The sequence below is a fragment of the Stegodyphus dumicola genome, chromosome 12, assembly GCF_044657685.1.
Source record: "Stegodyphus dumicola isolate Sdum_Otavi_A_Nest chromosome 12, ASM4465768v1".
In the NCBI taxonomy this organism is placed as follows: domain Eukaryota; kingdom Metazoa; phylum Arthropoda; class Arachnida; order Araneae; family Eresidae; genus Stegodyphus; species Stegodyphus dumicola.
The window spans coordinates 103,101,971-103,128,873 of record NC_140779.1 but is presented as its reverse complement, the minus strand read 5'-3'; the positions used below and the strand labels follow the sequence as shown (position 1 = coordinate 103,128,873).

Below are 26,903 nucleotides of genomic sequence, written 5' to 3'. Positions count from 1 at the left end.
AATATAATTGATTTTTATATCAATTTTTTATTTTAAAAAATATAATTGATTTTTAAAATATGCTAAATAATTTTTGGGTATTTTTTCCCTATTTCTACATTATTTCTACATTATCTACATTATCTATTATTTAGTTTCTACAATATCTTCCTTACTACATGAATAGCTTTATATCAATTAACTATAAATTTTTACTTGCTGGGAAATCTGATCCATTGCTCTCTTGCAGCTGCGCATTGCTGAAGATATGTAAAATTCAGCGCTATAGTGTCTTGCGGCAGAAGTAGTAGAAACTGTGTGTGTGTATGCTCCAGCCATCCTAATTATCGACGTGGTCAGTAGTCCTGATATTTTATATGAATGCGGTCCTGATTCTAGACCGCATTCATATAAAATATCGGATGGAACTGTTGCAGCCAAGTGTCTGTCGACATACCAATCAAGTTAATCACTTGTTATCCAACTTCCATCTCCTTCATTTTATTTTTTCCCTCACATGTCATAAGTTGACACATCTTGTTCATTGGTTTTGTTTTAAGCTCAAGCAACGATTAATGGTTACAGCACGTATGCTCTTTTGGTAAGGAACCAAGTTTCTCACTATACCAAAGCTCTTAACATCACCCCAAATTAAAATTCAACAATCTTTTTATTTATTTTTATAATCAGTGGTATCTTTATTGCCGATCAGTTGCACGCGCCTATTCAGTCGGCTGTCAACCCCTTGATCCTCATGCATTCCCTTTAAAATTTCATCAGCCACCTATACTGACTCTATTGGGAACTTCCGCTCTTTATAGTCTCGATCGAAAGTGGACGCATAGGATGCGACAAAAATATGGCTAAATATCTGAAGTATATAGAGTACGTTACTACACATCATAGAGGGAATAGTAAATGGCATATTAAACTTCAAACTTCATGTTCGCATTTCAAACAAAATAACGTGCCGTAGTTTATTTAGCCACGGTGGCACTGAACATGCAACAGCAAGTTAAAGTTCCAAGATGGACTTTTGTGTTTGCAATTGCCCATATTGAAACTGATCACTGCCCAGAAGGATCTGGCTACTAACTGATTTCGAGGAGATGAGACTGGAAGTGATTTTAATACTTGCGTTATTGCTGTCGACTGTATGAAAGTGGATCATCGGAAAACATCCAGAAAATAAAATTAGAAAGAGCACTCATGTGGCAACTTCAATAATGACTGGAAGTGTTCAAAACGGCGAGCAGTTTAAGGCGACAAAGTAAGTCTGATTGGTACTGTTGTGTATTTTTCTCAATTTCCAATGGTATCATCTCATTTTCTTTACCCATAATACTACATCTACATGATGCTATCAAACATATGGAGATTTTCTTGACTACCTTGTAGATTAAGGGTCTTGCATTCACGTCTCAAACAGATTTATAGCGATCTTCAACAGAAAAGTGAATGTTCCTCAGTGGAGGATGGATGGCCTACAGAATGTTCTACTAAAGGATGCTCTTTTGTAATTCATGAAATCACACGTGGGAATATATAATACATATTGATGAACGGAATGAAACAAACCACGTATTTTAGGCACTCCAGGATAAGAGGTTCTATCAAATGGTAAAAAGGAATTATAGTGAAATTATTAAAAAAGATTATTGAAAACAAAGCACACAAAAAACAAAAAAAAAAAAAAAAAAAACATTTAGAAGATATCAATATAGCATTTTCACATATATAAGTAAATAAGGATTAAGAGCCACGGAATAGATGTTTTCTCTTTGCACTTACAGAAATGTGAGAAAGGAAATTCAGTGGCAAATAAATGTATAGTGAACAGAAGTTAATTCCACGTATTTTAAGGAGAGAAGGCACTTACAGAAATGTGAGAAAGGAAATTCAGTGGCAAATAAATGTATAGTGAACAGAAGTTAATTCCACGTATTTTAAGGAGAGAAGAGCTCCCACCCACACGTCAAAGGCTTATTTTCCAGAAAGTATAATGAATTTATAACAGCGGGTAAATTTTTCGTTTCAACGGTTAGTATCTTCCCACGGAAAAGGGCACCTGCAGATTTTTGGAACGATGTAGCTAAAGACGGGGGATCAGAATGGTCACTCGTTACTCTTTTTTCAGCTGACTCTCGGATTCGATGCAAATTTGCTCCCCAGTCATATTCTGCTTAAGCGCTAGTTGCTAGAATTATATTGATCGTGGTCAGAAAACGCTCGACTCTTCTCTTTTTGTTTTCATACTTACAAGTCATTATTTAAAATTTTCTCTATATTATCCTATTGTTTAAAGCATTCTCTGTATTTTTATCAATGACACTTTAACCATTTTTCATTGATGTGCTGTAAAAAGAATCGTCTTTATATTTATCATACCTTGAAATAGTATATTATATCCAGAGCTTAATTTAAACCAGAGACAGGTTGAGCTGTTTTTTATTTTTTGTGTGAAATTGTAAGTCCAGATGAAATCCCAAATAAGTCAAGATCCAGTGCTCTATTTTATTATTTAATAATTTACCATTTATTTAATAATTATTATAATATTTTTATTTATCTCTTTACATTTTATTAAATTTTAATACCAATTGTTTCATTATTCTAATCATTAATAATTTAATTTTAATAATTAATTATTTAATTCGTAATTATTTTACTAGTCATTTTATTTATTTATTTATTTTGGTTCTTCTTTCTTGACAGTCTTCTATAGGGCTCCGGCACTTCTAATTTTAGAAGTTAAGCCCTGTATATTAATCGTTTTTAATTTATTTATTTATAATTCACATTTCTTATGGCCTTTCACATGTTATTATTAATGATGAAATTTTTTAGAAAATGTTAGAACACTTGCAATAAATTATAATAAAATTACAAAATGCAGAAAAATAACTGAACGTCATTCAGAGAAAGAAGAATTCGCTTTAATATTCAGTTTTGGAAATTAAATTTAATAACAAGCATTTTATTTGAATATCATAATTCAAACAAAATGAAGTTAAAAGGAAAGAATATTATTTATTTATTCTTTATATTTATTATTTGAAGTTAAAAGGAAAAAAACGAATATCACCAATTCATCATTACTAGCACCAAAATGACAAATCAAAAGCAATTTTTCCGCCAGAAACGCATTTTTTCCTCCGTCTGCTAGAGACTTCAACACACTTTTTTTTTTTTAAGTAGAAAATCATTCAGTTAATATATATTTTTTCGTTCTTATTTTAAAAGAGGGCGAACCTTGTTTTATAATCTATTAAAATTCCGAAACTTTATATCCGATATATTTAAGTGTTGGAATTTTAAAATCATAAACGTCCAATATTCTAAAAAAATCGAGCGATTTTCGAAGATTCGTCAAAAATTCAGAACTTAAGTAACAATTTTCATACAAGTTTTATCGAAAAGATTTATTCCGCTCTATTCCATGATGCAAACAGTAACATTCTGATATTCTTAATTTGCTCATTAAGAGAACATACGCGCGAAAAAATCTTTTAAACATTAAATTAAAATCGAATTTTGAAAAAAATTACTTCACCACATTGTATTTTCATTGGCAGTGTGTATACAAAATTTGAACTTGACTGATTATCGGGAAGTGGGTTAAAAAACGATGATAAAATTCCACTCACAGTGAATTAAATAAAAGCCCATCAAAACGAACTCGAATTCAAATAAATGCAAGAAACATTTGCATTTGGAGAAATGTATGAAATTATCAACTCATAGTAAACAGTTGATACTACATTGATAATAGTAATATACAGGGACCATTGAGAAATAGATAAGATGTCTACATACAGACAGAGTATAAGAGGCATGCCTTTTTATTTCTCAGACATCCCTTTTTATTCTATGTATATATGTAGACACTTATTTCCAATAGCTCTCTCCAACTCCCCCCCCCCAAAAAAAAAAAAAGAAAAACCTGGAAAGACCAATAATCTCATCTTCACTTCTCTTCCTATATCCTACTCCAAAGAATACTGCAAATCTACATAAACGTGCTCATACTGAATGAAAGTGACATATACCTTGACTTAATCATATGTGGTGAAGCAGTATTTAAGAAAAGAATAGAATTGCTTCAGAAGTAAGTAGAAATTAAAGCTTCAAAATTTACATAACAAAAACCTCACCTCTCTTTTCGATTTTTGTTACAGTGGCCACATTTGTTTTTGGAGACTTGTGTTCTAGTCTTATTTTCAAATACCATTTACGAAATATTAACGAAATTACTTAGTTCACATTTATTGTTGATCATGTTTTTTCCCAAAATCTGCTGGTTTTTCAATATGATTTTAATAAAAGGGAAAATTTATTCAAATAGTTCTGAGAATAAACTTATATAAGTATTCGGACATTGAGCAAAAAGTTTATATTTAATAAAAATATGAAAATAACGACGCATTCAATATTTCAGTGGATAATCTATTGCTAAAATTATGCTATAGGTTCCCATTTAAACCCTATAGCAGTGGTCTCAAACTGTCAGCCCCCGAATAGTGGGGAAAGTTAGGAGAACATTGGGGAAAAGATATTCCTCCGCGGGTGAAAAGGGGAATGAAAATTTGACGAAAGGGTTACGTAATCAAAATTTCCTTTCATACTCTGGGTACTGTTTCTAGCATTCGGTCTTTTCATTTGCTGCGCTTTGTTTTACGATTTTTCATTGATATGCTGGAAAAATTATGGTCTTTGTTTCTATCATCCTTTTAAAAGAGCGCATTATCTGTTCATTCAGGGCCTAAATTTAATTAATGCCCGCTGATCTATATTTTAGTTCTTCTTATAAAACTGTAATCCCAGCTGCAGCCCCAAATAAGACGAGATCCGAGATTTTATTTATTATTTAACTATTCATCAATAATTAAATTTTTACTTGTCTTTAAATTTTTACTAAATTTTAATTGCTTAACATTCTAATTGCTAATTATTTTAATTATTTAATATTTTAGTCACTAATTATTTTATTATTTTAAATTTTCAATATTTTAATTACTAAGTATTTTCTTATTTTTAGTCCAAAGGGGGTTTGTCCCTGAAGGACTATTGTTTTCGTTTTGCGATTTTGCGTCGGAGCTCTATAAACGGCATATGACTTTTCAAACACTATCACCAAATACTATCGCCCTGTATTATATTTGAAGAAATTAAATAATGAAGAATCTGCATAAATGTATTTTAATTTATTTATTAATAATTCATAATTATTGCATAAATGTATTTTGCACAATGTTTTAGCACAATTATTTTAGCACAATGTTTCTCGCATTGTGCTAAAATAAGAGTACCTAGAGCCATTCAATTTTGAATGACGTAATCCTACTACGAATATGGGCATCTGGAAGCCCAAATTTGAAATCTGGGATTTGTTTTCTTATCGATTTCATATTTGTAAAACTTTAACGAATTTTTGATTAACAAACTCAACGATTTAAAAGCGAGCAATGGAAACCTCTACGGGGGGGGGGACATTTTATCTCCAGCGCGCGGAACTGTGTATCGGGAACTTCAAAAGATATGCTCATTTTAAAATTATTTTGCAGCATTGCTGTTGAACTGAATTTTATGGTTTAAGTGCAAAGACCATGATAATTAATAAATAAAGGTAACAAAACGCCCCTTTGCACGTAATTTAAAATCTGAAACATTTCAGATTTTTTTTTATTTTTTAATTACTAATTATTTTAATTATTAATTATTTTATTGTTCTAATTGTTATTTTATCTTTTCCCTTCTTTATTTATGGCATTAGGGTTTCGGCACTTCTAATCTTAGTAATTAAGCCCTGCAAAGAATAATATATATTCTGTATTAAATTATGCAATGCTTTACTCATTAAAAACAAAGAAAATTATAAAGAAAGGAACTGTATAGCTGTTTCCATGAAAATACATACTAAGCACCTCTCTTCTTCAAATATCTAAATCTTTACCTTTTTCTTCAACTGAAAATAATGTTAATTTGCTATTTAACAAAAATACGATTTTGCACTTGTTTAACAAATAAAACTTAACAACTGTGCAAAAAAAGGAATTAGTTAGAAATTTGTATCATTAATATGATAATAAAAAATATACGAAAAAGTATTCACATCCACGTAAATAACACATAAGACAAAATTTCAAAGATAATAAAGGGACATTAAGATTGGAGAAATAGCAAAATTTAATAATAAAAATTACTGCGATGATTACAATAGCAGTTTCGAATTATCTTAAACAGGACTGATATTTTAGAATGCAAATTTTTAATGATTTACAATACTTTGATTTAATATGGTAACGTATTAAATAATACTATTCAAAAATAAATTACAGCAGTTTTATTAAAATCGCGTTTCAACAGTATATTACTATTATCATTTTATCTACGGCTTCCGGATAAATTTATTGATTTATTTTGCTCATGCTAGGATTAATGAATTCAACATGACATGCCGTATTTACTACTATAAAATTAAAAGAAAACTAAAATAGATATATACAGGAAATTAAATTCGCTTCCACTAGTGTAATTTATCTCTTCAACCTCAATTTCCAGCTCGGAAAATTTCTGATGTGCTTAAACAATCAACACGTGCTTACACTTTCGGAGCACCCACAACGCATCAGTGCGCGAGCGCCAAATGCGCCTGAAGACCGAAACTGAACAAAATCAGGTACGATCACAGTGATTAAAAAATGTCCATTCCTCACAAATTTTTGACAAATCTTTTCATATGCATGCTGCTATTGAAACAGTTTTTTTCCATAAAATTTCTTTTGCACCTAATTCGCTTCTTCTTTCTACATAAAATTTGAATGTATGCAAATACACAAATTATTTATTAAATTGAAATTATATATTATGAAATTATAAAATTTTGTATCGAACTATCACTGATATAGGTAACAAATATTATTAAAAATATAAGTATGAAAAAAATTATTTAGATATATATATGATCCTTTTGAAACTAATTTTTTATTTAAGTACGGACATGGAGCTTACCGGAAGTATGGTCGCACGACCCGTCTGCGGAACAGGTAGATTTTAAAGATGATTAATCCTCGTGGCCGGCCGGGACACCACAGTTACTGAAAAAGTTCATATGTAATCCTCCTGTGATATGAATAATCACTTTAATTCACAATCAAGAATCAAAATATCTGTGATTCAAACACTGCACTGGATATTTAATTTTACTGAGAGGCGCTAATAAAGTTTTCTAAGGTGTCTAATTGAAGACCAACTCCATACTTCTACATTCAAAAGCGCTTGAATGATTATTGACATCGTCTGCCGCTTGTACTTCATCTCATACGAACTCGGACCGTTTCCATCGCACGCATGCGCAGTGAGAAACTGTCACATGTATCCATTCAAACTTCAGATCTCGTCGTATCTCTAGACGTAGTATGTGCCATTGGATCGACTATGCCCGCCACTTCAGTGTGCGATTCATGTGACGTAGTTATATAGACAATGTTTTGGCGGTAAGTTGAAGGATTCTTAACGCATCTATATCCCGCAGATTGTAGCTGTATGCTATTAGCAGTTATTATTAATCTTTAACTAAATTTATCGCACAATTAAATTTTCTAACATTTATCTAATATACCTTTCTTTTGAAGATCTTTATGAAAGCGATCTTTTGTTGCGTAATAATTGACATAATAAAATATTAACTGGAATATTTCAGTCTATTTTACCATCATCTCAAAATTATATTAAGTATGGGTACTATGACAGTGCAATCCATTTACCGCGTGCCTTTTCTTTACTTATTTTTATTATGCATTTTCAGTCGGTTTTCTTGCTATAATTTATTTTATTCTTATCATTTCTGTGTTTGAAATACCCCAAAATAAATATTTTCAGCTAATTATGAAACAAATTTTCACCATGATTGCACGTATTTACCTTAAAATTAGATTTTTATGAAGTTAATTCCATAAACAATAACATTGAACAAGGACAATTTTATAGTTTAGTGTTGAAGAAATGGTTTTATGAACAAATTTTTGAGCAGTAAATTTTAAAGTGCACTGTGGAAAAGCAGTTTCAAATTAAATATTAAGGTGAGTTTGTTATTAATATCATATATATGTAATTTTCATGAATAATTATTCTGTAATTGATAGGAATTGTGTGTAAGCTGCAGTATGGTTTATATGTTTTACTGTAAAAATAACTGGCATAATATGAGTAACGGAATTCAGTCAATTTAGAAATGCTAATATTTTCCCTTTCCCACATTTGACTGTTCATGTGCATGATTTAAGGAAATATTTGCTTTTTTTAAAAAATCCTTATGTTTTCTTTCCAGATCTCTGAGTCAGTGGATATTTGAGGAAAATGTGCAATGTTAATTCGTTTTTTTTCTGAATATCTACTGTGTCAAAATGGATTTTAAAAATGGAGAGCGAGTTATTGTGTTAGTAGACATGGATTGTTTTTATGTGCAAGTAGAGCAAAAACTTTGTTCAGAATATCAAAATAAACCATGTGCTGTCGTGCAGTACAAATCATGGAAAGGGGGAAGGTGAGCATTACAAATTTATTTATTTTGAGTAACTTGCATCTGTGTGAAATAAAAATCAGTTTTTAACATTCCCATCGATATTTCTCAATTTTCGTACTTCTTACATGTTATGTGCTTTTTATTCTTATGCAGTATAAGGGACAAACAGTTGCATCATTTTCCTAGATTCATCTTTTAAGTGTCACTTAAAGTAACATATTCTGAAACATTTATGACCATTCATCATTCAATTATTGTAGTCCATTAGTCATTTAACCCTCTAAGCAGCCGTATATGTATGGCCTAGAATATTTTTTGTGATGTCTGCAAGAACGTATATATACGTGCCGTGCATATTAAAATATGTCAAAGAAGTTAAGGCAATATATCAAAAGAAAACAAATCCAGGTATGAAATACCAGGAGAGATTTTACATTAAAATTTTTAAAAAAATTGTTCTCATAGTAGTTTTAGGAAATTTGTGCTTTCTTAGTGAAAATCCTGGCTGCTCAGAGGGTTAATTATTGTGGTAGATTGATTGGTGTCGTGTCTATAGAAGAGTTAAACCAGTCTTTGAAGTGCTCTTGCAGTTTACAGAATTTTTACAGCTCAAACTTGAAGAACAGAAGACCACTTATCATTTTTGGTGGCCTTTGTGAGAATGTTGATTTGGGTGCATATCAAACTTGAAGAACAGAAGACCACTTATCATTTTTGGTGGCCTTTGTGAGAATGTTGATTTGGGTGCATATCTGCATTGGCAAGAAATAAAAGGTTATTGATTTGCATATGTGCAGAAAACAAATGTAATTACATTCTGTCAATATAGTGTTTTTTTCTTACAAAATACTAATTATACTTTTATTATCAAACAAAATCATAAATTTGAAAGTATTTAATTTATTATAGTATAAAATTTTGTTAGCAATTTATTAAAGATGTAACATAGGTATAAGAAAATTCATTTTTTTATAGTTTCTTTCTGATAAGTACAGTTCAGCGGTTACTGCTAATTGTGTCTCAAACCCAATATCGTGGCCAACTTGGTACCTGAACATGAACACTGCTAAATAGGAATTCAGGTGATGGCAAACCGTACTTCTGTGCCTTTTGTTTCATCATTTTGTTGATCCATGCAGTGTCATAAGAAAACATATTTATGATTCCCTAAATTAATTTTCAGCATGAAACCAACATATAACTGCATATTATACCTATTTTCGTAAATCTTTCTTTTGGTAAAATACCTTTTTCTTCCCGTAATAAATTATAGCCTCTTTGATACACTTCTGTCATTGGGACCAGACTCAGAAATGTGCGTATATGTTTATATGTGTAGGTATACACACTCGAGTCATTAGAATATATTGAAGCAGATGAAATATGAAATGCCCTCAATGAGACGCGAACCACAAACCTCTCAAATACACGCCGAGCATGTTGACCATTGCACCATAAAGGCATGCTAAGAATGTAGGAGAAATACCTTATATACTTCCTCTTGTAAAGGGTAACTTGGGATTAGGAAATCCTAGTTGTTAAATCCTAGTGGTGGAGAATCATCATCCATCAGTTTTTTTAGTTCGGGTGCCTCTGTAGAGTCATTTGGATATTTTGAAGCAGAAGAGATGAAAAAGGAGCAATGCCCTTGCCGGGACTCGAACCACGGACCTCTCAAATACACGCCGAACGTGCTGACCATCACACCATGAAGGCATGAAATACCTTATAGTAGATTGAAAATAGCAAGCATGATAAATATTTGAAATGAAAAACCACTGTAATTTAAAAGTGAATATTTTCATTAGCCAAAGAAATGTCAACTTTTAAGCACACATGAAAAGCTGTTATATTTTAAAATCAAAGGTAGAAGAAATGTTTATATCATTGAAAAATTGCTAGATTTTAAAAACATGCAGAACTATATATATGTAGAACTACTAAAAAATTGCTAGATTGTTTATATGCAGAACTATTGAAAAATTGCTAGATTTTAAAAACAATAACCAAAGAAATGCAAATTGCGAGCATGAATGAAAAATTGTTATATTTTAGAAGAAAGGCATATGCGCAAATAGGTAAACATAAACGATTGTTTCATATTTTAGGAGAAAGGCATATGTGCAGATAGGTAAACCTAAACGACTGTTTCTTGTCAAATCAACATTCTCACCAACAAAAAAGTATCTAAATTTTTTTCCAAAATGTGTTTGTATTAGTTTGGCTGAGTAAATATGTTCCTATGAAGTTTAATCTTATTTACTGTATTTTGTTTGTCTAATTTTTTATATAATGCAGTATCTTGAAAATTAATAAACATAGCATTACATTATAAATGCTAGTTAAGAGAAAAAAAGTTTAGCTGTATGTTCAGTGTGGGGGACATAATCCTATTATAGGGTACACATGGAATATGGCCACATTATGATGGGCTAGTAAACGAGTCATTTTGGTATTGGTGAAAATTTTCAAAATTGTACTAAGACTGTATTGTATACTAGGATTTTACCCAGTGTGTTAATAGAAACAAGCTGTGATGCTTATAGAGTTGTGATTAAATCTGATGAAAAAAAAAAATAATTGCTTTTGATCTGTGGTTATCCAGAGAACAAAAATGTTAAATCTCTCAAACTTATATTAACTCTGGTACTTGCATATTATGCAATTGTCTATGAAAGATGGCTAGCACTGCTGAGTTTACTGAGTCACTATCTGTTTGCTAGTGTGTCGTTAACTGTTCCTGTGAAATTCTGAGTGGCAGTTTTGTCTGCAACTCTTATAATAAAACATTTGTCCTCTAATTAAGATAAAATAACACTCCGAACAAGTATTAGTTTGAATTCAAACAACAAAAGTCAGCATTATATTTGCAGATTTTCACAGGACTAGTTTTGATGGTTCAGAAAAACAATCAAAATTAGTCCTGTGAAAATTTGCAAATATTACGCTGATTTTTGTTGTTTGAATTCTAAACTAATATTTGTCACTATCTCAGCACCATAGCCCTTGCTGTGGAAGTATTTGACCCACTTCTTTTCTGCATTTCATAAAAAAGATTTCATCGATTTCTGCTATTTTGTGAGGCCTTGGATTTTATCGGAATAGTTTAAAATACGATAAATGCAAACTTCCTACACGTGATTTTTCCAATCTATTATTGTTTTTTTTTTTTTGACAGAATCCAGCTGTTCTTTTCTCCATTCAATTGATGTTAATTCTCTCAGCTCTAAATGAACTGTAGTGCAGTCATAAATATGATTCTTTACACTTTAATTTTTTTTCCCCAAATCCAGAGAAAAAATACAGCAATAATAGTTACTATATCCATGCTCATTAAAAATGTGGCTTATTGAGAATTAAGGTTACATTAAACAGAAGCATAGATTTTTGTCTGTTATGTCACACTTATCCATAATTGACACCAAATTGTGCTGTTTGACGACAGTTTCACGGTCAACAGGAAAATGTGTGTACCTTAATTCTCTCTGTTGGTTAAAAAAAAAATATTGTGTGATTGGTGATACTGGGAAATTAAAATTGAGAAGATACCAGCTACTTAAAAAATGTAATTATTTTAAAAAATACTATGAAATGCAAGTGTTGTAGTTTCATAAACGTTAAGCATGTTGCTACAAAAATTTCTTATGCATTTAATATTAGAGGAGGACTGAGAAAGTGTTAGAAGATCAAATTATAATTTTATACATTGATTTACCCTAACAAGCCAGAAAACTTGAGGAAGATTTTTGGATGTCAGTTGAGAGAAGAATCTCAAATATAACAAAAGGTAGTAAATATATCTGTTTCTGTTTTGGATCCACATACGGTGTGAATTGGTTTTCTTATATAAGTTCACAAAGACTAAACACTATTTTGTACTTGCTTATTCCCATGTTGAAGCTTCATTATTATCTTTGTCTGGATACACACTAAATTATGAATGTTTGGTTGGAGACATGCAGGCACAGGTACTTTACTTCATTGTTATCAGCCGATATAGTGGTGTGAAACACTAGATTATCACATGCACAGAAGTTATTCATTGATTAATGACAGCCATAGAGTTAACGATTAAAAATTCACAACTTAAATAACAGTTAAGATTAATAATAACAAATGCACTATCGAAAAGATATAGTAGGCATACACAATATTAAATGTTGTAGTTAAAATCTCTAGATTCCATGCTAGTCCACACAGCAGTGCTCAAAACAGAGCATTCTCTAACCCCAGAATGCACTTTTGCGAAAGAAATCTAGTTCTGGCAACAGTTGCCATCTGGTGGGGGATAAAGAGAGCGATTCTCCGCAGTAGTTAGGGATGCTGACTGCCTAACGAAGGGTCCAGGTTCCTGAGAAGGCATGGATGTTTGTAAGCATATAGTGTCTGTGCAGCAAGGGGCACTCAAAATATATGGTGAACCAAAAGTCCTCTCAAGAGATTAGTGGTAGAGGAAAAAGGGGTGGAAGACCCTTGGATCACCTCTGGGGTGTTCACCCTTAAAATTAGGGTGAAAATGTACAATTACTGTGACCCCACAATACCTGTATGATCAACTAGAAAGCCCTGCGGTCATACGAAATGACTGCTATTCTAGATATTATAAATTGTAATTAAAATGATTTGTGCAAAGGTGTCTGCTAATTTAAACTGAATTGCCCAGGGCAGGTGGCGAGGACGCCCCTTTGCTTACTGCCCCACGGGGTTTCCCCCTTCTACTTGCTTAATTGCTTAAAGTAGAGCGCAATGAAGGAAACCACTGGCGGTACATTTCTTAAGAGCCACCGCTAGCTCAATCAATAAAAGTGATTTAAATAATGAAATGTTAATTCCCATGTCAAAGATCTCTTTGTACACAACATTTCTTGTGTAGATCTTTCCATCATTTTTAAGCTCGCCTTGCAGAGGACCATCAATTATTTTTAGTTTTACGTCCGTTCTTTCATGAACTCTTGACCAGGAAACATAAAGTTGACCGTGTCCAAATGCAGGCTCAGGTAAAAAAATGCCAACATGCTTAAGCATTTGGCTCTGAGAAATATTGATCATAGCAAAGGCAAGTTTTACAGGAAATTCTCTACATCTCAATTGAAACAGCAACCCTGTGCCGTGGCAACTTCACCCCCATTGGCTAGTACAGTTACGCAAGCAACCAATAAACTCTTGGCGACAAACAGACACTTAAGCCGCATATATATATGGGGTGAAGTAACATTATCTCTTCCGAAACAACTGGCTCCCGGGCTTAGCAAAGCACACCGTTGAATTCCGCAGGTCCGTGGCACGCCATTTTGACCATTCGCATCTTCTTGGGACCTTAATTAGCCGAGATATTAATTAAAAACTAATTTTTCCCTACATTTTCCACTTTCTTTCTTGGGTTTTTCCCTATTAGAGGGATTTGGCTACGTGCCAAATTCTTTTTTCTCGAATATCTACGGATCGGCGAAAAGTTTAAATTCGAGACGCGTATCCTCGGATTCCAAAAAATTCTCCAATCCCATCGATATCGTTCTCATCTTCGTACAACTTTAATCGGCTGAGATATTAATTAAAAACTGCAGAAACGTTCATTTCCACCCTGATTTTTCCAAGTGGCAACAATAAACTATCGGCGACACACACTTTAGCTGCTTATATATATAAAGATGATGGATTTCCGATACCCTGCCCATATCTACCTATACTTACATTGTTATAAATTTTAGGCATTGCTTGGCATATGTTGTGCTATCAAGAACTTGGTAAAGCTAAAATGAATCGCAGAACCAAGCTATATGCATGATTTTAGGAACATGTCTTTAACACATAACATAAGTGTTATATGAGGACTTATCTGCTAGTCTCACATAACCCTAAGTAATACAATAAGTGCATTTAGTGTAATAGTGCCCACCAGCAGCTGAGTGGTAAAATCGCTGAACACTGGTAGTTTGGTCCGGAGGTTTTAATCTCGGTGAACGGACTGGAGGCATGGATGTTTTCATGGTTTTCTTCATGTGTAACATGTATATGAGCAAGTTTCTCTTAGAAAGTACTCCACAAAGCCATCCCTCCTCTTAGGCAGATAGCCGTCGTGTACCTTGCCATAATTAAATAAACCAAAACAAACCATTTAATGCAGTAGCTCCCTGTGTGCTGTTTTTAATACAGGTACCTTTAATAATAACTTTTAATAAATTATAGTGCATTAATTATAGGAATACTGAGTGAAGTAAAAATTTACTAATTTTAAAATTTAAATGTTAAATAATAATTTAAATGTAACAAATTAACATTATCTATAGCATGTCATAAGAAGTCTCCAACAAAAATCATTATTGCTACTTATATAAATAGTATGCTTTTGAAAATTTAATTTTAGATGATATTTTGCACTTTGCAGATGACATTTTTGTTTCTCAAAGCATATTTCTTAGATATACATTATATTTAGCCATGACTAATATTTGCCAGTCTGTAGTGTTTTTTAAATTACTTTGTAAATGTAGTAATTTTTTTTTAGTTGAAGTAGTGTTCCATATAATTTGAAAAATATTGTATAATTAATTTATGCTTATTTATTATTGCATTTTTTAGTATAATTGCTGTAAATTATGAAGCTCGTGCAAAAGGAGTTAGCCGTTTTTTAAAAGGTGATGAAGCCCAAGAAAAGTGTCCCGACATTCATCTGTTCAGAGTTCCTGAAGTTAGGGGTAAAGCTGACTTAACTAAGTAAGAAAAAATATCTTTGGTTTGTGTTGTAAAATAGCATTTATTTTCCATTTGCTCTTTGTATCATGATTACATAAGCCCTGGTTGGATTGATGATATAAGATTTTACATTGCAGTGTTTTTTTTAAGCCTTATAGATTTTTAACAGTTAATATTCTTTCTTCATACTTTCTCTACAGTGCTGGAATTAAATCTTAGAATTATCTTCAATGCTTATTGTTTAATATAAATTATTATATATTTTACCTTAGAAAACAGCTGTAGCATTAGCAGAGTGGCCAAGTGTCTGAATGCTTGTAGTTCAATCTGGGTTTGAGCCCAGAAAAAAGAGCTTAGTGCAGAATTGGTTTTCACAGTTTTCCCATGTGTAGCATGGATACGAGCCAGTTTCCCTTAGAAAGTCTCCCATGAAGACGTCCCTTCTCTTATGCAGTTAGCTCTTGTGTGCTTTGCCATATTCAAGTGACTTAACCTAACCTTATAAATCTCATTAGCTCTTCCAGTACCTGTTATACCTTAGAGAATTATCCAATAGTTTTTGCATTGAAAAAGAACAGGAGGATTTTTTTGTTTTTTGTTTTTTTTTGTTTTTGTTTTTGTGCACTGCTGTCATAAGAACAAAAGTATAATCTCCAGCTGGTAAAAAATACACCTTCAAGTTAGTACTGTTTCTAAAACTCCTGTATGCAGCATTCTGCATAACACAGATAAATTATGTTTGACAATGTATCTGGGGATTTTCTATAAATATATAACAAAAAATTTGGATTTCTTCCCAATGTTTGTGTTATATATTTATAGAAAACAACTCTTTTATGTTTGCACATCAATTCGATAATTTTTTGCAGAAAACAAATGTATGTTTTTGTTTTTCATTCTATAGATACAGGGAAGCTGGAGCTAAAGTTATTGATGTACTTTGTGAATTTAGTGATTGCGTTGAAAGAGCTAGCATAGATGAAGCATATTTAGACTTGACTTCTATCATTCAGAAAAAAATGCAAGAAGCTGCTCCTGTTACACCCGATCAATTACCAAATACCTTTGTTGTTGGTTGGGAAAATGAAGATGGTGCTTCGCAGAAAAGTAAGTTTTGCTTTGCTCAGAAAACATTGTAACTCTTAATATATGTAATATTAGAATTTTTAATATATTCATATTTATTTTCCATTCATTGATTAGATTTTCTACTTCTTTTGGTACTTACATGTTATTGCAACCACTTTAGTAGAAGTTGCCAAATTTTCAGAATGTGCAAAATTCTGGCAACCATACTCATGACCATTTTTCAAACAATTATGCTCATAACAAACATTCAGTCAAGTAGTGTCTCCGTTTTCGTTATTATTGTTATTGTGGTTGTTGTATCCCAGAGTTCAACATTTTTTATAAATAAATCATAATACTTTAATCTTAATTTTGAAATATGCACTTCTGGAATTTGCCCACAATGGAAGAAGCTGCAGTCAAATTTCTGTAGCAATACAGAATTTTGATGTAAATCTCCTAGAGGGAACAATGAGGACATGTGTTTGGTAGATAACGGATACTGCTGAAGTTTGTGTGATGGCTGTGTTTGCAGTTCTCTGATAGTTTTTTTTTTTTTTTTTTTTTTTTTTTTTTTTTTAAGTATTTCTATGTACTTGGGATGATGAACAGAGGAAAAACTACAGAAAGAGTTGATGAAGAATAAGTTTTATTTTTTAAATGTATCACTTAATCCTTGTTTAATAATTAAAATTTGTATTTTAAATTGCTAAAGCGTGTTTTCTTTTTGTATGTTGCTAATGTATGCCAGCTTCAATAAATATTTATAGTTTTGAGAACTTTTAACTTTTCATCTGTAAAAAAATGCCATATCGCACCAAGGTGGTAGCATTAATACATAGATACCCTTCTTTTAACCCTTTCAGGAGCGGTGTTTTCGCCTTGAAACCGCATTTTCAACATTTTTTTTAATTTAGAAAGTTTGGTTTCATTTTCTCAAAACCGCTGCTAAAATTAAATTACTTCTTAAAGCTGATAACAGATGGCAGCACCAGAGCTTTCTGGGCATCCATTAATTGATACGAACCATTCAAAAATAGCTTCTTTTAGACACTATTCTTTTTTAGCTATTTTAAGAGCAAAAAACCCAACAATTTTTAATTTTTCCACAATATATTTTATAAACAGGCATCAATGATTAGTGAAATGTCCTTAGTTCACAAAAAAGTAATGGAACCCTTTTAATTTTGAATGTTTTCATTGCGGTTTCAGTATGAAAACACCTCCCCTCTGAGATATCGAAGAAAGGATGAGATGACGCAGTTGCAAGATTTTTTACAGCTGTGTTTGTTGCTTTCGGATCACTGCTGTAAACAGTTGCACCATATCTTCGTTTGGCTTCAAAGATGAGGATTTATGGGGCTTTTGAGAGAGGGAAAACATTTCTTATTTTTTCAGAGGCACAGAGCACACTGAAGAACACTCACAGTTGCGTTTTTATTCTGCTTCTCTTAGCTGTCGCTTATCTCATGCTTCTAGTTCGTAGTAAAATATTTGTATGCATCTAAATTTATTTTATTTTCACATATAATTTTCTTAGTTTTTAACATAATTTTAAAAAATATTTCATAGTTTTATGCAAGTAATTTAGTGCATTATTAGTTACTTTTTGTCTCATTTTTTCCTTTTTTAAATTTTTTATTTATAATTAAAAATGTGTGTTTATGCAAATATTGCTTATTTCATTAGTTGTTCAGTAATTTACTAGTATAATCTGCAATTTGGGTTACGTTCAGATACTTTCCAGCAAAGTAAAGATAAATAAGCAAATGTTTAGTCTTAAATGCTCTAGACGGGCGCTGGTTTCAAGGCGAAACCGGTCACCTTTCCATAAAGGGGGACGAAAAAAAATTTTTTTAAACTCATTTATGTTGTCTATAGGACCCTTGCATCTCATTATGCTTACTTTTTCATAACTTTTAAAAAAATCATAACATTGCACCCCTGAAAGGGTTGACCTAAGTTTAGAACTGGTTGATGAGGTGTGATCTTTGTTGAATACAACAGATATATTTTAGAATACATATTGGAATTTACCTTATAAGTTACAAACTACCATGGTTAAAACAATATTATAAGTTTTTTATTGTAAGCAGATAATAATCAAAACTGACTTAGTTCTTGCAAATATTAGCATTGTAAAAAGCTCAAAATCTGGATCTCCAACATCTGGAATGATCCGATATCTGGACCTCTTGACCACCAGCCAAAAATTTTTTTTTAAAAATGTCTGATGTGGACACCACATGACTTTCTTGTATGGCCTATTAAATTATACACATTTTTTTTTCTGCACTTCATTTAAATTTATTTCTTCACATTGTTCTAACTTAATTACCCAATCCCACAGGGCAAGTTGAAAATGACATCAAAAATTGCAAATTTTGAAATTACATGTGACTCGAACTTCTCGTATTTTTATTTTTCCATGAAGTGCAAACATTTCCTAAATATAAGTACACGAACTGGGAAACCCCATTCGAAGTTGGATTTCGTTATTTGTCCAAAATAATTTTTTTTTAAATGTTGGCATTACCGAAACATGAATAATTTCATCATTTAAAACACTTGCATAACTAAAAACATATGACTATGACTAAAGACTGCGAAAATAAAAGAGGCCATATAAAGACTTTTAAGCAGGGTAAGGGGGTTTGTATATATGTATAAATATAGATAGATATAGATATATACAGTTGGCACTGCTGATCATAATAAAAAAGGGAGGTGCACAACACACAAGATGCTATAGCCGTCCCATATACAAAATTTCTACGTTCTACGCCTAATTGGTTTTGAGTTACCTACATATTTATAAATACATACCTACAGATGCGATACATACCTACAGATTTATAAATCATGAATGAAACAAATCTATTTTGGAAAAAATAGTCTTTTATTCTGTCCATGCATACAGGGCCTGCCAGTGATCGAGTGGTAAAAAGTTGGTAAAATGTTGATAGTTCTGGCCTAGGCTCGGTTCCAGGCAAATGAGCTGGGTGCTTGGGCGTTTTCATGACTTTTCCCTTGTGTAGCATACATACAAGCCAGTTTCCCTTAGAATGTCCTGCATGAAAGCATCGCTTCCCTTAGGCTGATAGCACTTTCATGCTTTGCCATAATTAAATATACCAACCATACATACAGATATCGTGCAAAAAAATAGTCAAAATGATTCGGGAACTGTTAAATTGGATATTTCTGATGAAATTGGAAACCAAGAATTTTTAGTTTCAATATTTCCTTTTCTTCACACAAAAAAGTGAAAACCTTACATGATATAGGAATAGAGAACATAATGCTTGACATGCGACATGCGACGGAGGATGTGGGCACCATCCCTCTACCAATACGGTTAATCGGTATAGCGCCACGTCCACCTTTATCTCTTGCCTAGATACATGATACATAAGAACATACGGTGGCTACAGATATACTGTGCAGAAGATACATATATATATTCAGATGCCTAAATACATCTTACGTGCATGAGATGTATAAGGGGACATTCATAAGAACATATCTAATGTGACAAACATTGGGTGACGTACACATACTTATGAATATAAGATATATAGGAGCAGAATCAGTTACATGTTACAGGATGTTGCGAGATATATGATACAAGATGCTGTTGATACAGATATATGCAGATGCCAAGATACATAATATGAGGTGCAGAGTGAAATAAGTGGCAGGATGCATGGTAGAAGGTGCGAAATAAGACGCATGATACAGGGTTATGCGAGATATATGTTACAATATGCAGAAAATACAAATATTGGCAGATGCCAGGATGCATGATACGTAGAACATAAGGTGCGATAGATACATAAGGTGACAAATATAAGGACATGCATAAGGTGACATACACGTACTTCAAAAAAGAAGGCTTAAAATAGATTACATATTAAAGGATGATACGAGATATATGATAATTATTACACAATGATACAAGATATTTGTTAAAACGTACAGGGTTACATTTTACAACACATAATGCTTGACAAAAGAAAGCAGGTGTGCTGTAAACATTATTTTTTCCTGACTATTTGAGATTTCTGCATGTCACTCACTCTCAAACACATGATGGCTAGGATATATTTCTAGATAATAATACATTGATTGATTCTGTGCTGCTATTGGTCAAGATTATACTTTCAACTCAAGTGGTTATAGAAGGGGCAGGGCCCGCACTACACATTTTGCTGCCTGGTTCAATCTGGTGGGTCTTAAATTATAGTAATCTTGCCACTCCTAAATTCTGCTATCCAATGCCTTTCCTAAATTCTAAAACTTTGCCATCCCTAATTTTTGCTGTTCAGTGTTTCTCTTAAATTTAAAAAAAGCTTGCTGCCTATTGCATCTGCCCCACCTTTGTTGCATTGTCTTTTCTTTTGACTTAAACAATGAGCAAAATCCCAATGTTATCATGTCTATGTATCATCTAACGCTATTTGGAATTTTCCTTTCCGATAAAATTGGCTACAGCAACATTACTACGAAAAGCACATGATGTAACAAAAAAATTGAAATATAATAATGGAAGGTTCAATAGCAATTATAAATGAAACATTAAAAGTGTTAAATTTTTTTAATTATTTAGAAGATGGTTAGATATGAAAAATGAAAACATAAGGATGTACTATGAATAAAAATGAGCATAAAAATTATTTCAAGAATAAATATTTAATGTGCAGTTATATTAAATATTGACTGAAAATTTAGGACAGCAGTTTTTGTAATAATTTCAATAAATTTCAATAAAGGGATCTCTTAATGATTTTTTTTTTCTTATTTTTACACAAGCTTTGCTAGATAACTATCTAAGTATTGATTTGCTGTTCTGCTTTGTTGTTTTGGTTAATCTGTCCATTTTTCTAGTCATTAATGGAATACAGTTACCTTTAAGCTGATTTCCTTTGTGTTGTACGTGTGATTTAACATTGTTTTTCCGAAAAATTTATTTCTCAAATTGGACATTCTAATCATGATTATTTGCACATATTTTGCAAAATATCATGCTCTTGGAGAAAAATTAACCTTTTTTCATGTCCTCAGTTAATGTCAAATTTTCATAGATATACTATGACAACTGTGTAGAACACATTTAAATCTTAAATATTTCTAATATCACCATACCATAAGATAGCACTTTTAATCATTATTTTAAAAAATTACTATTTTCTCAGTCTTGTTTAAAAAAATGCAGTAACATTTAGTAAAAAGGGAGGGAAAAAAAACTGAAAGGTTTCTGATTTTAACAGTTGCTCAGAAGGGTTTGTTAAGGTTTTTTATGCTCTTGCTGAGCACACATTCTGCCGGTCTGATCTTGCACTCCTGCAAAGCCCCCCGTTTTTTGTCTTTTTATTATTAAGCATAATTTTCTGCACACTTATGCCCCATACAGTTCAATGGCAAAATCGTAATTTTTAAAAGTTGCATAAGAGCATATGTTTAGAATTCCAGTTGCAGTGCTAAGTGTAGGCATACATTTTTATATTTTTTTCCATATTTTTCTCAATTTATCATATCAGTATTCAGTTTTCTTAGTAAGATAGCTAACAAAAAAATTTTCTTTGTATGTGTTAACTTTATTTATTAAATATCACTTTCTTTACACATCGTAAAAGTCAATTCAAAAGCAAAATCACAGAATGTTTAATAAAATTCGAAGATAAATATCTTGAATTTTTCCAAATAGTAACAGTCTCGTGCGCTAGAGATAAAAATGTTTTAACTCGAGCAGTGTTTACACTGTTTGCTTTCAAATCGTTCAATTTGTCAATAAAAAATTTATTAAAGTTTTACAAAATCTGAAATAAATAATAAAACAAATTGAAAATTCAATCTTCCACCCTTCTGAAGGTGCACATGTTTGGGTGGAAGATTACATTATTCAAAATTTGATGGCTCTAGGTACAGTCATTTTTTCATAGTGCAAGGAACATACATACATGGATATTTTTCATTATTTAATTTCTTTAGAAAAATAATACAGGATAATATTTGGTGTCAACAATCTGAAAATTGATGCGCCATTTATAGTGAACCAACTCAAAATCCCATTTCGAGAATAATAGCAGCTTTTGGGCTAAGAAATGATAGCTACTGCTGTGCGCTTGGTGATAAAAATTACAATTAATTTCTTTTCTTCCTTTTAGGTAGCATGTTTTATATGTTTCCAAAATCTGTTAATCATTTAAAAAAATTTAGGTCACACAGCTTTGAAAGATAACTATTTATAAGTATTTAATCTTTTTTAATGCTGCATTTGTGTTACACTTTTCATCTTAAGGCGATTTATAATGATCAAATAATATCCAGATTCATAAAAAAACTCTAATATAATGACATTTGGAGGGGAATTGAAAAAATTAGTACTTGATTAGCTATTATGTAGAAAAATAAAGTGATTGTCATGGAGTTTTCAAAACACAGAATCGTGTGGTTGGTGAAGGGTGCATCATCAGTTAACACTCTTACCATTTTAAATTATCACCTTCCTGAAGATGCCTAATTATTCTAGGATTTCCCTGATTATTCTAGGGTAAAAAGTAATGTAAAATCTATGACATTGAGTTATTCGAGATGATTGTATGAAATCCTAGAATTGTAAGTTAATATTACTTTTAATTAAAAAAATGGGTATTATCCTGTCATCTGGGTAAGTTAGCTGCTCTGGAACCATTGAAGTAGACAGAGATCTTGCCAATTGTTCCTGTGGAATTCTGAAGGAACTGACACCTCTTTAATAAACAATCAGTATTTGATCCACTTCATAAAAAGACTTTCGGTGATTTCTCACATTTGTTAAATTTTACTGAAAGCTATCTCTAGAATGATATGAGTACAAACTTCCCATAGGTAATAGTTTCAATCTATTATTGTTTTATCGGCCATATTCAGGTGACTATATCATATCCAAACTATAAGTAGTGTATCTTTTTTTTATGTTAAAATCCCATAACTTCGAAAATAATCCGCTGTTTACTGTTCTGTAGAAGGCAGATCCCAAATTTTATTTATTTATTTATTTATTTTTTCAAAATGTGTAGAAACATACAGCAGTAACAGTTAATTTACATTCTTGTTCAAAAGTATCAAGAATCACTCAAGTAGGTATTATAAGTGTGTTGGTATCTCCCTCTTATGCATAATTGAAGCTAAACTGTATTGCTTGGTGACAGTTTCACTGTCGATGGATAATATGAAGTAACAAAAATTATCATTTTAATACCATATTTACTGATATACTTTCCACTTGGAGTTTTTTCAGCATATGATTTAGAAACTTCTGGTTTCTGATAGCAGTGCAGAATGTGTGTACAAATAAGAAATCATCTTGTGTAAGCAAAAAAAAAAAAAAAAAAATATTACTGAAAGTGATAAATTCTTTAAGATATGTAATGTATATTAATAGTTGTGTATCTTTATGTGTGCTTTTTAATGTTGTTGTTGTTGACTAATGCTCACTTGTCTGACCTATAGTCAGCCCAAGCCCACAAAATTCCTCATACCAAAGAGCACAAGGTACATCTGCCATCGGCAACAACCTTGAGAACTTTCCAGATGACAGCGCAGTTCACCTCAGTTTCCCCCCCCCAGTTCTGATGTAGAGCACCCCGATGGGATGCATCCGAGGGTCTCCCACCCCTATTTCCCTACCACCAACTTCTCGAGAAGACTTTCAGCTCGCCACATATTTAGAGTGTCCCCATGCCACACAGACACTATACTTTTACAAGCATCCAGGATTCAAACCCGGGCCTTCGGCTTGGCAGTCTGCGACGTTAGCTTTTTAATGTGTTATGTGTATCATTTGAATTGTCTCTTCAGAAATATTATCAACTGCATATTTTTTTTCCAGTCTTCAAGCACTAAAATTAGTGATAAAAGGGGGGAATTTGCGAATAAATGCTGTATATGCTAACAAAAATTCACAATTTTATAGGTTCATAGCTGGAAGTATGCACTTTACAAAACATATTATTGCAGTTTCTGTAGTGAAGGTAAAATGTATTGATAATTAACAGTATCAGCAATCAAAACATTTATAATAAGCATAATTGAATTGAGGATTGAATGAAAATATAATATTAACTATACTAATAATTTGATATGTATTATCTACTTTTAGATGAACTTCATAAATGGCTTCAAATGATATATGAAGAAGATCATTTGTATAATGATAAAATGTTGGCAATGGCAGCAGTTATTGTTGAAGAAATGAGATCTGCTGTTTATGAGAGAACTGGTTACAGGTGCTCAGCTGGAATAGCCCATAATAAGGTAGATTTGTTTTAAAAAAATCAATTTAATTGTATTGAAAGAAGCTATTGTGAGAAAATCAGTAATTGTACTGACTTTTGAGATGATCTTGTAAACATATTTTCAAAAACCTCAATTTGAATTTTTCCCCCCTCCTCACATACCCACAATATCATAGCTGCCAACTAGCCTGGTTTTTCATCATACCTGTTTGCCAATAAATCATTGAATTACCCGATTCATTATTTTTAGTCTTTACCAAGGAAAATGTTTTTGAGCAATAAATGAAATATCTTGAATCAATATATTTTAAGTTATGAAGTTCCACTCCTCCACCTTTCATGATTTTTTAGGGATATAATTTCATATATAAAATTGTATTTAATCTGAAATGTCTTAATCTGCTGTAGCTATTTGTAGAACTTTTTATGAAGTTTCAACCAATGATTAATCAATTTAGATTTTATCAAGTCAATATATGATATATTACTTCATTTATCCACACAACAGTATATACCTGTATTATTAATTTTATTTCTGTTGTATTTAAAAGTACTTTGAGAAATAAAAGCTTTGGTTTCCTATTCCAAATTTTCTCAGTGCAAAAGATGTAAGAAAATTACAAAATTAAATTAGCAAAAGAATGTGCAATTTAGAATATCTGATTAAATATTAATATATTTAACATCAGAATCATATTATAAATAGTTCAGTAACACAAGTCATGCATTATAAAGCGAATTTAAGTCACTTTAGAGTTCTTTTGAAATGCATTGCTAGCCAGCATGAAATAATCCATTCGTTCCAGAAATTCTCTGTTTTTGCACAAGAACCACTCAAATTTTCATTTTTCAAAGCTGACAGAAATGCAGCATGGGAAAGGACTGGAAAGAAATCATCTTCACCCCTGGCAAAATGATGACAAAAATGCAAATATTTCATAAGCTGTGACTAGCAGATTATCAATCAAAAGAAGTTAATATGAAGATGGCAAACAACAAACTATAAAATATTATGTTAGAAATTTTATAGGCTTGTGCAAATACATTAATTTCCACAAATTTCCAGTGGACTTTATCAATTTGAAAATTCATGGAAAATAAAATTTCTTATTAGAATATGAACATTAATAATCTAAAGATTACTACTGTTTAGATTAGTAATAATTGTCTCAACTGTGGTAGATTATTGTAATAGATTAGTTTCGATAATTAATTAATAATGTAATAGAATAGTAATTATAGATAACTGTGATGAATTAGTAGTCATACAATCAATTGAAAATATATCATAATTACTTGAGCTTGAATAAAATTTTATTTAATAGCTTAATAGTTTTGTCAGTACCCCATGTGGGCAACCCTTTTTTGCACAGCATGATTTACCCATATGTGGTACAGGCATTTCATTTCCAAAGTTTTAGTTTTTAAATATCCAATATTATTTTAGCTTACTTTTTTGTTTCTAAAAAAATGTTACAGGGTATTTGAGGTTAGGGTTATTTGACTATAAAAACAAGTTTGTACGTTTTTTTTTCTTTTTTTTGGGGGGGGGCGCTTGTTTGTTTTTGTTTTTGCTATTTAATTTGCAGTGAAACATCTGCTGTCACACATATACATTGTGTTGTATTTGGTAAATGTTTTGCTTACTACAGTTTTATAACAAATTAATAAACTTTTATAATCTTATTATTAAAAGCATATAAAGTAACTTAGTTATAAAAGTTGTAATTTGCATGTTTTACATTTTGTTTGTTCCTTGTTTTAAAATTGATGATACCAAGATGAAATGTTAAGTTATAGTTAAAATTTTCACATGGGTAATATAAAATGTAAAGCTTTATAAAGTGTATATTACTACATTCATATTTTGATAAGTGGCTTATTTTATAAATTTAATAAGTGGTTAAAAAGCTTTCTATAAAAGTTTTAAAAAAAAGTATGATATTTACATGCTAATGGAGAAAAAATCAAAATCCCCCCCCCCCAAAAAAGCTAATATTTACCAACTTTGGCTTTATAACGCAAATTAATCGGTATTGCAACTCTATGATGTTGCACATTTTAAGAAGAATTTTTTTTTAAAGTTAATAGTTCGATTATGATCGATAGGATGTACCAAATAATGACTATGTATGGTTACACTATTAAAAAAATAATTAACTGTAAGCAAGGAACTGTAGCACATACATTTAATAATAAGTAATATTTTCAGATGGAAGACTCTCGTGACTGCAGTACTTTTACATAACACAAAACAGACCATTACAGATGTGGTTTTTTTTCACGACTCTACACAAAGTTCTCTCATATGCCAACAGAGCATCTCTGTAGTTATATAATATTATTACATGTCTGCTCAT

General features: G+C 31.5%; 2 protein-coding genes across 3 annotated transcripts in view; one reads left to right on the top strand and one right to left on the bottom strand.

The window, feature by feature from the left end:
- ASPP (Ankyrin-repeat, SH3-domain, and Proline-rich-region containing Protein) overlaps positions 1-7,198 on the bottom strand; it is an 818,500-nt gene extending 811,302 nt beyond the window's left edge. Inside the window, exon 1 of the mRNA XM_085806749.1 lies at positions 6,991-7,198. The gene's annotated coding sequence lies outside the window, so the exon portion shown is untranslated. The remainder of the gene's footprint in view (positions 1-6,990) is intronic.
- Positions 7,199-7,338: 140 nt separating this feature from the next.
- Positions 7,339-26,903, top strand: part of PolH (DNA polymerase eta) — a 29,355-nt gene continuing 9,790 nt past the window's right edge. The window contains exons 1-5 of one of the 2 annotated variants that reach the window (XM_035356921.2): positions 7,339-7,475; positions 8,309-8,524; positions 15,083-15,217; positions 16,101-16,303; positions 24,408-24,562. In XM_035356921.2, the coding sequence (XP_035212812.1) occupies positions 8,385-8,524; positions 15,083-15,217; positions 16,101-16,303; positions 24,408-24,562 (633 nt within the window). In that variant the 5' untranslated portion in view covers positions 7,339-7,475; positions 8,309-8,384. Of the gene's footprint in view, positions 7,476-7,514; positions 8,061-8,308; positions 8,525-15,082; positions 15,218-16,100; positions 16,304-24,407; positions 24,563-26,903 lie in introns of those variants that run through there. The other variant, XM_035356922.2, reaches the window with a different exon arrangement.